Raw genomic sequence first — 10,997 nt, forward strand, 5'->3', positions numbered from 1 at the left:
AGGAGCACGGGGCTGAGCCGGGCTGACTGTGAGGCGAGGTGGAGCCGCGGTGCCCTTGGTCGGCCTGCCATGTGGGTGGGGGAGCAAGAGGAGCCCAGGAGGAGAGAACGGCGGCGGGGACTAGGATGGGCCTAGAGAAGACAGGAGGCTGGACTTTCACAAAGCGGAGCCGGCCTCCTGGGCAGGCCAGGGAGGCCCCCTTGCTGGGGGGCATGGACATGTGGGTGGCGAGGTGGAGCCGCGGTGCCCTTGGTCGGCCTGCCATGTGGGTGGGGGAGCAAGAGGAGCCCAGGAGGAGAGAACGGCGGCGGGGACTAGGATGGGCCTAGAGAAGACAGGAGGCTGGACTTTCACAAAGCGGAGCCGGCCTCCTGGGCAGGCCAGGGAGGCCCCCTTGCTGGGGGGCATGGACATGTGGGTGGCGGGCTCCCTGCAGCAGCCCTCGGCCCCTCCCCCCACAGGCCTGAAGCTGATCCTGGACCTGGGCCAGGAGGACTATGTGCCCTTCCTCACATCCACGGCCGGCGCCCGGCTGCTGCTCCACGAGCAGCGGTCGTACCCCTTCGTCAAAGAGGAGGGCATCTACGCCATGTCGGGGACGGAGACATCCATCGGGGTGCTGGTGGTACGGCCGCGGCCCCAGGGGCGCCTGAGGGGTGAGGGTGGCAGCCCGCCCGCCTAGGCCCCCACTCCTGGGGCCTCTTCCAGTCCGGCCTTCCCTTGCGGTCCCCCCTGCTTGCCCTCAGCTCGGCCCCAGGGCAGCCGCGCTCTGGGGAAGACAGCACCGCTGGCAGCTGCTGGGCCACTGCTCTCCAACCCCTTGCAGAGCCTGAGAGCCACCTGCTGAGTGGCAGGCAGGTGCGGGGGCCTCCTGGGCTGACCAGGGTCCCCACGAACAACCTCTCTGACTCAGGACAAGCTGGAGCGAAAGGGCAAGCCCTACAGCCAGTGCACAGTGAACGGCTCCGACGTCCCCATCCGCAACCTCTACAGTGACCACAACACCACCTACTCCATCCAGGTAGCGGCGGCACTGCCTCCTGGCCCTGGGCCGTCCGGTCGCCCGGCCCGAGGCCTAAGGCTCTGGGATCGCTGGGCTGGCAGGGCTGGCAGGGCCGACTGTGCTGGGGTTTGTGGCAGGGTGGGGGGGTCTCCGTGGATGTAGTGATACTTGGGGCTGTAGAGCCTGTCCAGTCCCCGGGTTCTCACCAGGGCCCGGGGTTGCCCGCCTGCCATCCCCCTCGGCAGGCAGGGTGCCCGTGGGGATGCCCTGGGTTGTAAGGGTCTCTCTCTGGGGCCCTACGCAGAACCCGTGTGTGTATGAGCTAAGGTTTTGCATGTGTTACGTCATCGTTTGATTCTTTCAACACCCCACGAGGGAATAATACACTAACAGCAGTTGTTAATTATTATATATGCTATTTAGTTATTATCAGTGTGAATTAAGTGCTAATAGCAGGCTGATCGTGTGCTAGGCGACACTCTGCCAAGTACTTCCCATGTTCGATCACTTACTCCACCCAACAACCCCAGTGCAGCGGCGATTATTAAGAGCCTCAGGCTGGAGTGAGTCCACGCCTCGTCGGTTTACCGGGCGAGCCCCTCTCTGCCTCTGGCCTAAACCCCCTTGCTGCAGCCCGGGAGGCCAGCCCCAGCCCGTCCCAGTGAAGTGGGCAGACTCAATCTTTGCAAAGGTGACAAAAGTAACCACTGGCCGACACTTCCTCTCCCTGCCCAGTCTGCCTGGCAGATAAGGAAACTGAGGCACAGCAAGGGGGAAGCCCAGTGCCGCCTCCATGTCCGAGCGCTCCAAGCAGGGGTGGTCTTCCCTTTGGCGTGGTCACAGGAAGCTGACCTCCCCCGTGGCCACCTGCCCGCCCACCCGTGCAGCTGGCCCCCTCCACCCCACACTCGGCCCAGCAGGCTTGGTCCCCTCAGCAGGGGCAGCCCCCGGGAGACAGGGAGAGTGTAGGAGGCCACGGAGGCATTAGCTCCGCCCACCAGACCTCTTTCCAGGAAACCTCTTGCTCCTTTCAATGCAATAGCACCTCTGGCCAGAGACCCTGGCAAAGACCCCGGGCACCTGTGCCAACCCCAGCTCCATCATGGGGCTGGAGACACCACCTGCTTCCCAAAGCCAGAGCCCCCGTCACCCTGCCCCTCCCCCAGGCTGCTCCGCCGCCTGCCCCCATTTCCTGGTCCAGACCAGGGACCAGGCCAGGCCCGGCCCTCCCCCTCAGCCCACAGGTGACTGCCACCCTGCTTCACCCACGAGTAAACCGAGGCTCCGAGGGCGGGAATCGCTGCTGCAGACACAGCGGGTCTGAGGGGATGCCAGTGGGTGGAATGCGCCGACCCCGGAGAGTCTTCACATCCTGCCCGGCGTGGCAGCCCAGGCTCCCCGCCCTCCCAGCTGGCCGCCCCTGAGCGGTCCCCCAGGAGACGGCGCAGGAGGCAGCCCGCCGTCCCCTCAGAGCTGCTCCTGCTCCTGGGCCGCCTGTGTAAAGGGCTCGGAAGGCCGCTGGGCCTGTAACAAGAGCTGCAGCCAAGTGTCAGCGTCCGCATGTGGAGCAGCCGCCGGTCCCCTGTGCTCAGGGCCCAGCACCTCGGGGAGTGGCCCCATCCCTCTGCAGCTCGGCCACCTCACCACCACTTCGCAGGGGGGACGCCTCCCCTGACTCCCAGCTCCCTGGGCCCGTCCTGCGGGCTGCGGTGGGGACACCACTGGTCATCGCAGCCTCCTGTCCCCTCCCCAGGCCTGTATTCGCTCATGCTTCCAAGACCACATGATCCAGAACTGCAGCTGCGGCCACTACCTGTACCCCCTGCCCCGGGGGCAGAAGTACTGCAACAACCAGGAGTTCCCAGACTGGGGTGAGTGGGCCCAGCCATGGGCACCGAGCCCGCCGGGCCCTGTCCACAAAGGCTCTGATGCCAGGGAGGCGCAGGTCCATGCCCTCAGCAGGACCCGGTGTACCCGGCTTGCTCAGCCCCTGCCCGGCACCCCTCCTGGGCCACCGCTCCCCTCCGCACCTGTGTCGGGAGCGACACCGTCTGTGCGCTGTCTGTGCCACATACACACCCTCACACGTGTGAGCCTGGCGTGCCACTGTGGCGCATGCACACGTGTGCTATTCGTGTGCCCCATTCGTGTGAAGGGCAGTGGTGTGTTGTGTCCTGTGGTGCCAGCAGCCAGCGTGTTGGCACCGCAGCCTGCGCTCAGGGTCTGTGCTAGCGCACTGGTTCCTGCCTCCACGTGCGCCAGCCTCAGCACTGTCCTGTCAGGGCAGCTCTCCTGGGCTCTCTGTGGGGTGCGGGCGAGGGGGAGGGGGGCCTCCCAGGTCTGAAAGCTGAGGCCACAAGAGAGGAGGGGCCCAGCCCTGAGCTGGATCCTTACGGCCCAGGGTCCCAACACCAAAGGGGGAGCCGACGGCAGGCAGAGTCCCACCACCTCTTAAAGCCAATGCAGTGTGGGAACAAGCAGGGAGACTTGTGTCCCTCTACACAGCCCTGCACCCTGGCCCCACGGGAGTGAGGTGACCGCAGAGGGAGCTGCCCTGCCCCTGCTCCCTGAGGAGAGCCCCCCAACCAGTCCCAGACCTTAGGCCCAGGGCCCGGAGGATAGAGGGCAGCCCGGGGCTCCCAGGGGAGAGGAGAGCAGCGGGAAGGCCACTCAGAGTCTGCCCTCTCCCTGTTCAGTCTACTGCTACTCGCAGCTGCGCCAGAGCCTGGGCCAGAGGGAGACCTGCATCCGGATGTGCAAGGAGTCCTGCAAGTGAGTGCGGTGCAGGCGCGTCCGGGCGGGCAGGGCAGTGCGGGTGCTGCGGGGCGGGACAGCCACGGGAATGCCTTCTCTCTTCCAGTGACACCCAGTACAAGATGACCATCTCCATGGCCGACTGGCCTTCTGAGGCCTCTGAGGTGAGAGGGTGGGGCCTGCAGGCTGCTTGGAGCTTTGGAGAGGGAGCCTCTTCCCCGCTCCCCCCCTTTCTTCCACTCCCAGCCACTGTGCAGTGAGCCACGACAGAGTCCTGTGTCCTTGCAGTGCTTGCATTCTGGCCAAAGGGTCAGCCCACAGAAATAAGACCATGCAGAGTAGGGTGATTGTAGCCAGGAAGCCGGATGATGAGAGAGAGATGGGGAAAGCCTCTTTAGATGGCGGTCAGGGAAGGGCTCCCTAAAAAGGTGATGGAGCAGAGGATGAAGCTGAGCCAGCCGTGGGCAGGGCCGGGGAGCAGGACCTGGCAGTGGGCAGGGCCGGGGAGCAGGACTGGGCAGAGGGGCAGCAAGTGCCGGGGCCAGAGGTGGGCAAGGCCGGCAGAGGATGGCTGAGTCTCTGGGGGAAGAGTCTGGAGACCTGAGTGCCTCCTCCCCACAACAGCAGCCACATCGCGCACTATTCCCTCCCTCCCCGCTCTCCCCGACCAACGCATGTCCCCAGGGAGCTTCAGCAGGTGCAGCGGTGCCCCCACACACACACAGGAAGCAGGGCCCCTCGTTGGGAGGGAGTGCTGCAGGCCCCATTTTTTTCAGCTGCTTCCTTGGGTTGCAGGACTGGATTTTCCATGTCTTGTCTCAGGAGCGGGACCAAAGTACCAATATCACCTTGAGCAGGTAAGCCTGGCGTATGGGCAGGGCTGGGGAGGCAGAAAAGGGCCTCAGGAGAGGGGTCTGGACACAGGGCAGCTCCTCAGATCCCTTCTCACACTGCTCAGACCTGGGAGTAAGCCTGGAGGAGGCAGCATTGGGAGTGAGAGAGCCACCCAAGGGGCCTCAGAGTGGACCACTCCCAAAGGAGAGCCTGTTCCTCCTGCCACCTGTTCATACACCCATCCACGCATCCATCCATCCATCCACCCTCCATCCTTCCAGTCTTCTACCCATCCATCCATGCATCCATCCTTCCATCCATCCATGCATCCATCCATCCATCCATCCATCCATCCTTCCATCCATCCATCCATCCATCCATCCATCCATCCATCCATCCATCCATCCATCCATCCATCCATCCATCCATCCATCCATCCATCCATCCATCCATCCATCCATCCATCCATCCATCCATCCATCCATCCATCCATCCATCCATCCATCCATCCATCCATCCATCCATCCATCCATCCATCCATCCATCCATCCATCCATCCATCCATCCATCCATCCATCCATCCATCCATCCATCCATCCATCCATCCATCCATCCATCCATCCATCCATCCATCCATCCATCCATCCATCCATCCATCAACCTTCCAGTCTTCTACCCATCCACCAATCCATCCATCCATTCATCCTTCCATCCATCCTCCCATCCATCCATCATCCATCATCCATCCTTCCATTATTCCACTCACCCATCCTCCAGCCATCCACCCATCTTTCCATTCATACAACACAAACATGCATTGAGCACAGAAAAGACACGAGGTGCATATATCAGGAAACCTGAATCTAGAGGACAGACTGATGCGAGCAGAGCTTCTCCCTGTGGGAGCACAGTGGGAAGGAGCCTCCATCTGCCAGGAGAGATAAGGGAGGTCTGTATAGGGGGTGGTGCTGGAGCTAACCCTCCAAGGAGGAGTAAGAATTGTTCAGAAAAGTAAAGCCTGGACGTGGGCCACCAAGTTCAGCCTTTCCGAGGGCCACCGGGTGTAAGGGCGCAGCCCACTTGGCCACCCTTCTCTGCCCCAGGTTTCCTAACAGGGGCAAGGGTTAGGGCGGACTCTCTGCAGCGTCTCCTGTATGTGGGCTGGGCCGCCCTGGGGGTGGGAGAGGGGAGCTCTCAGGGGCTATCTTGGGCCAGAGTATTCCTTAGGAAGCTGGTTCAGAAATGGGCCCACAGGATGGGCGCTGGGCAGAGATGCCTTTTGTGACTCAGGCTCAGAGGGGCCACTCATGGGACTGGCCTGTGCCAAGCTCAAGCAGAGGAGGGCTGGGCAGGTGTGTGTGTGTGTGTGTGTGTGTGTGTGTGTGTCCGGGAAAGGGCACCAGTCCCTGTTGCCTCCTGCAGGAAGGGAATTGTCAAACTCAACATCTACTTCCAAGAATTCAACTATCGTACCATTGAGGAGTCAGCAGCTAATAACGTGAGTTTGGGCTCCTGACCCCTCTGCCCTGCACCCTGCGGGTCAGGAGGGTCCCCTGCCCACAGAGGCGTTAGGAAGGAAGGTCTCTAAGCACTTGTTTCCCTGGGCTGAGATGGTCCCCCTGCCCCTTCCCAGTCACCGCCCAGCTCACAGGACCCAGGAGGCTGGGGTCCAGGCAGGGCCTTGTGGCCTGCCCCCACCTCCGCCAGGCTCTCAGCCCCCTGCCCCCCACAGATCGTCTGGCTGCTCTCGAATCTGGGCGGCCAGTTTGGCTTCTGGATGGGGGGCTCGGTGCTGTGCCTCATCGAGTTCGCGGAGATCGTCATCGACTTCCTGTGGATCACCGTCATCAGGCTGGTGGCCTTCTCCAAGAGCCTGCGGCAGAGGCGGGCCCAGGCGCGCTACGCCGGCCCCCCGCCCACCGTGGCCGAGCTGGTGGAGGCTCACACCAACTTTGCCTTCCAGCCTGACACGGCCAACCCTGAGGCCTACCCCGATGAGCAGACCCTGCCCATCCCGGGCACCCCGCCCCCCAACTATGACTCCCTGCGTCTGCAGCCACTGGACGTCATTGAGTCTGACAGTGAGGGTGATGCCATCTAGGCCTTGCCCCTGCCCCTGCCCCTGCCCCTGCCCCTGCTCCTGCCCCTGCCCTTGCCCACCCTGGGCAGCCCAAGAACTCGGACCTGAGGAGCCGAGACCAGGGCCCAAGGCCTCATTCCGTCGTGCCCTCTCCAAAGGGCTGACAGGTGTCCAGTCGAGTCTGTCTCTTGCAGAGAGGCCAGCAGTCCCAGCCCCAGGCCGAGGGTGCGTAGGCTCGCGGTGCTGTCGGGAGTGGGGAATTGTGTGCTCGGTTGGTTTCTGCCCATCCCCAACCTCGAACCAGGCTCCAGAGACCCGAGGACACCTTCCCTGGGGGCCGGCCGCTTCCCTCCAGCCAGTCGGCATCCGCTCCAGAGCCGGGCCACCCCCAGAACCTGCGGCCTTTCCTTCCCGGTGGCTGGCCTCCGGGGTGGGATCGGTGAGGGCAATGGCTGTGCAGAGCAGGAGAGCATCAGGCGGGGGCGGGGCTGGCTGCCAGGTGGCACGTGTTTTATTCTAGAAAATAAAAGTAGAAAACACCGCGTGGAGCCGTGTTCTTCGTCGGATGGGGCAGTGGAAGTATCGGACACATCTCGGGGGCAGAAGGACATTCTGCGGCCGGAGAGCAGGGCCTGGCCAAGGAGAGGCCCCAAGCAGGTGGCCTTTGAAGTCCCTTTCCAGCTGTCCCCGAAGCAGCGGCCTGGGGACTTCTTTAATACCACCCAAGTCATCGCGTGGGTTATAAGGACAGAGCAGGGGAGGGGACCACGCGGCTGGCTCGGCTCCAGCAGCTCCAGAGACTGCCCGGTCTCTGCTTTCCGGAGGCTGTGCTCACAGTGCAGCCCACAGGCCACGCCAAGGGCGCCAGCAGCTGGGAGAGCGCCTTCTCCCCAGTGGCCGCCGCTGGTCACATGCCTGCCTTTGGCCACCGGTGCGGCCAGCTGCAGAGGCTGCTTGAATCGCTCAGACCTGCCCACACCTGAGGCCCGCTGGCCCCAGGGAGTCACGGGTTCGGATAAAATACAGGCAGCCAAGTGAAATACGAATGTCAGGTAAACCACGAGTTCATTTTTTAGTAGAAATATGTCTATTTAATATTTGGGATATATTATACTAATTACTCACTGGTTTTCCTGAAATTCAAATTTAACTGCTCACATCCTGTAGTTTTGATTGCTAAATATGGCAACCTTTGCGGCTCCCCACACAGAGGTCAGGGAGCTGTTACGGAAGGAGAATGGGTCTGGCAGGAGCGATGGCTGGCGCTGCCGGCCTGTGACCGCTGCCGCGGGGAGGTGCGCTGGCTACAGTCTGGCGCCCAGGGCCCGGCCCCGCTGCTGGCCTAACACCTGGGGCCTTGGCCTCCGATTCAGGATCCCAGGTGGCACCTCGGAGCCTCTCTGGCCGGGCAGCACTGCCGGGGCTGGCGGAGGGAGGGCCTGGGGAAAGCCTGGCGTCTGCAGGCTGGAGTCGCAGCTCTTAGTAATTGCCATGTTTGCTGCTATGACTACTTACACTATTGGCATAGTGGTTGCTGTCACCACACTCGCTACTGTCATTCGCTATCAAGCAGTGGTTGTATTGTATCAAGCTCTTACCACATGCCAGGCGCCAGGCCAAGAACTTTCTAAGTCTCATCTCATTTAATTCTCATCTTCCAGGTAAATAAACTGAGACTCAGAGGGGTAAAGAAAGGTACCCAGGATGGCTATTATTCTAGTAAGCGAGGAAGGAAGACCCAGCCTCATCCTCTTGCTGCCAGTGGGCATGGCAGGGCCTGAGGGCTTTCATGCTTATTGTCTCATCTGCTGCTGTGGGGCACGTAGAGCAACACGTATTTAGCTCCTTTGGCCACAAGTTCATCTGAACTGATTTAACGCATGGGCCATGGCTGGTGTGGATCAGTGGTTGGAGCATCGGCCCACAGACTGAAGGTTCCCGGGTTCGATTCCAGTCAAAGGCACGCATCTTGGTTGCAGGCTTGATCCCCAACCCGCCGGGCACGTGTGTGAGGCAGCCAATCGATGTGTCTTTCTCACATCGATGTTTCTCTCTCTTTCTCCCTCTCCCTAAAACTCAATGGAACAAATATCCTCGGGTGAGGATTAACAAAGAAGAGGGGAGGGGGACACATGGGCTCTTGTAATAAAAGCCCAGGGGCTCACCCAGATCTGGTGGCTTCTCCAGCTGCTGGCTTTACGTCCTTCTGTGTGGACATCCCTCTCACACAGGTTCTCTCCACCTGCCACTCTCCCCGCCCTCCCAGGCTCCATCCCTCAGCTCAGCAGCCACAGCCGGAAGCTCCTCCTCTTTTTTTAATTTTTATTGATTTTAGAGAGGAAGGGAGAGGGAGAAAGAGAAAGACCACCGATGAGAGAGAATCCTTGATCGACTGCCTCCTGCATGCCCAAGCCTGGGCATGATGCCTGACCAGGAATCAAACAGAACCTCCTGGTTCATAGGTCCTCCTCCACAGCATCCCGGCAAAAGCCCTGAGAATGCGGTTCTTCTGAACCCATCGATCGCTGTGCCTGGGGGTGGGAGAGGCTCCTGCCAGCCTTGGGCGAACCCAGGGAGGCAGCCCCTTTCCAACACCCTGACAGGCTCTGTTCAGACAGCGTGAAGCAGGAGTGGGAGATGCTGCTTCCTGCCCCGGAGGTGCCTGTAGACGTGAGACAGCGGCTGGCGGGCCACCTGCTGCCCTTCTCTTCGGAAGCACTGATGGCCCCGGCCTGGAACACAGTGCCAGGCGCTCGGGGCCGGCAGACGGCACTCCTCTCCCTCCAGATGGGGAGACGCACTGTCCTGTTCCTACCCCGGGGGCCCTACCAGAGCCTCAGGGCTGGAAATTAGGCTGCCAGGGCCCAGACTGCCCAGGAAATGGCCTTCTGTGGCTCCCCCTCCACTCCACAGAGCAGGTCGGCTGCCTGTGCCACGGCCGCTGCCCCCACCGGACCTCAGGGTCCCCTGAGGCAGGGACCACGAGGCCCGCTTCTCAGATTAGGAAATGAGGCTCGGTGAGCTGCCTTTCCCCAGGTCGCAGCTGGGAGGTGGCGAGGCTGGGACTGGAAGCCCAGCGGCACTCCTGGCGGACACTGGCGCAGAGACGGCACAGACATCAGCACGCCGCACCGCCCAGGTTTCTGGCCTCCCTCCTTCCAGGCAGGAACCAGGCTCCACCTTGCCAGCCCCACGTGGGACCCACAGCAGAAACCAGAGTCCTGTCCTCGGTGTGAGTTCACAGCGTGCTGTTTCCGGGCCAGCAAAACTGGTGCCAGGGCAAACGACAGATGTGCCAGAACCCTGGGTGACCCAGCAAGACAGATCCTGGCGGCCTGGGGCGGGTCCGACCAGGTGGGACCAGGTGGTGCTGCCTGCCTCGCCCTGTGGTCAGGAGCAGGGGGTGCCGGTCACAGGCTCGCTCTAAGCCCGGCCCTGCCACTGGTAGCTGAGTGACTCCAGGCGAACCCCCTGAACTTCTCCAAACCTCGGTTTCTGTGTGTGACAGGGAGGCTGCTGGGAGGCGGAGGGGAGGAACGGTCCTGTCCCGAGAGCACAGCACCCGTCCAGTCCCCACAGGGGACCCTGCGAGACACTGGCCCTCCCCTCCCACTGCTAACAAAGCCCAGTCTGTTCAGGGCTGTGATGGCCCAGCCCAGGCGATACATCCTGAGTGGGCTGAGCGGGTTTCTCTGCTGGAGGCGAGGCCCTGGGGCAAGGTCTGCAGGCACGCTGGCTGTCACACTAGGGGAGCCCCTCAGCCTGGCCTGGGGGAGGCTGGGAAGCATCCCAAGGTGCACAGGGCAGGCCCAATGTCGCTCGTGCCAGGACTGGGAAACCCTGGTACAGCCAGTCCTGTCCCGGCCTTCCCAGCCTCCTTTGCAACCGGGGAGGTACCTGGTGACCAAGAAAATGACCAATGAGGCCTGGGAGGAAGCGGGTGGGGCTCTGCCTCCCCAGGAGAGGGACAGACTTGCTCAGCGCCTCTGCTTCCTGCCCCACCCCCTCGTGGTTGCAGGAGCTGCCCTGCTAGGACAAGGACCAGGGAAGGGTCGGGTCAGAGGCTGGGCTTGCTCGTCCACACTGGATCGGTGCCCGAGGCCCACCATCTGACACCTGTTACTGAGAAAAATCAACTCCTATTTGTGTGAGTCACTCAGATTACATTATTCTGTTACCTGTAGACAAGTACACTCGTAACAGATACAAAGCTACCGGCAAAAAAACAGAATCCACACCATCTGCACGTTTTAAAAAAGAAAAGCCGGTCCTCATCAGAGGTCCGAGGCCCCGTCGCCCAGCTGCCTCCGGCCCCCTTCACGCCCC

The 10,997-nt window shown here is 61.9% G+C and overlaps 1 protein-coding gene across 1 annotated transcript in view; it reads left to right on the forward strand.

Moving 5' to 3' along the window:
• Window positions 1–7,211, forward strand: part of SCNN1B (sodium channel, non voltage gated 1 beta subunit) — a 33,851-nt gene extending 26,640 nt beyond the window's left edge. Inside the window, exons 5-12 of the mRNA XM_014530007.1 lie at window positions 186–625; window positions 914–1,021; window positions 2,757–2,874; window positions 3,700–3,775; window positions 3,864–3,921; window positions 4,553–4,614; window positions 6,014–6,089; window positions 6,324–7,211. Of these exons, the coding sequence (XP_014385493.1) occupies window positions 186–625; window positions 914–1,021; window positions 2,757–2,874; window positions 3,700–3,775; window positions 3,864–3,921; window positions 4,553–4,614; window positions 6,014–6,089; window positions 6,324–6,692 (1,307 nt within the window). The 3' untranslated portion in view covers window positions 6,693–7,211. The remainder of the gene's footprint in view (window positions 1–185; window positions 626–913; window positions 1,022–2,756; window positions 2,875–3,699; window positions 3,776–3,863; window positions 3,922–4,552; window positions 4,615–6,013; window positions 6,090–6,323) is intronic.
• The last annotated feature ends 3,786 nt before the right edge of the window (window positions 7,212–10,997 follow it).

This window comes from Myotis brandtii, unplaced genomic scaffold, assembly GCF_000412655.1.
Source record: "Myotis brandtii unplaced genomic scaffold, ASM41265v1 scaffold707, whole genome shotgun sequence".
NCBI classification, from domain to species: domain Eukaryota; kingdom Metazoa; phylum Chordata; class Mammalia; order Chiroptera; family Vespertilionidae; genus Myotis; species Myotis brandtii.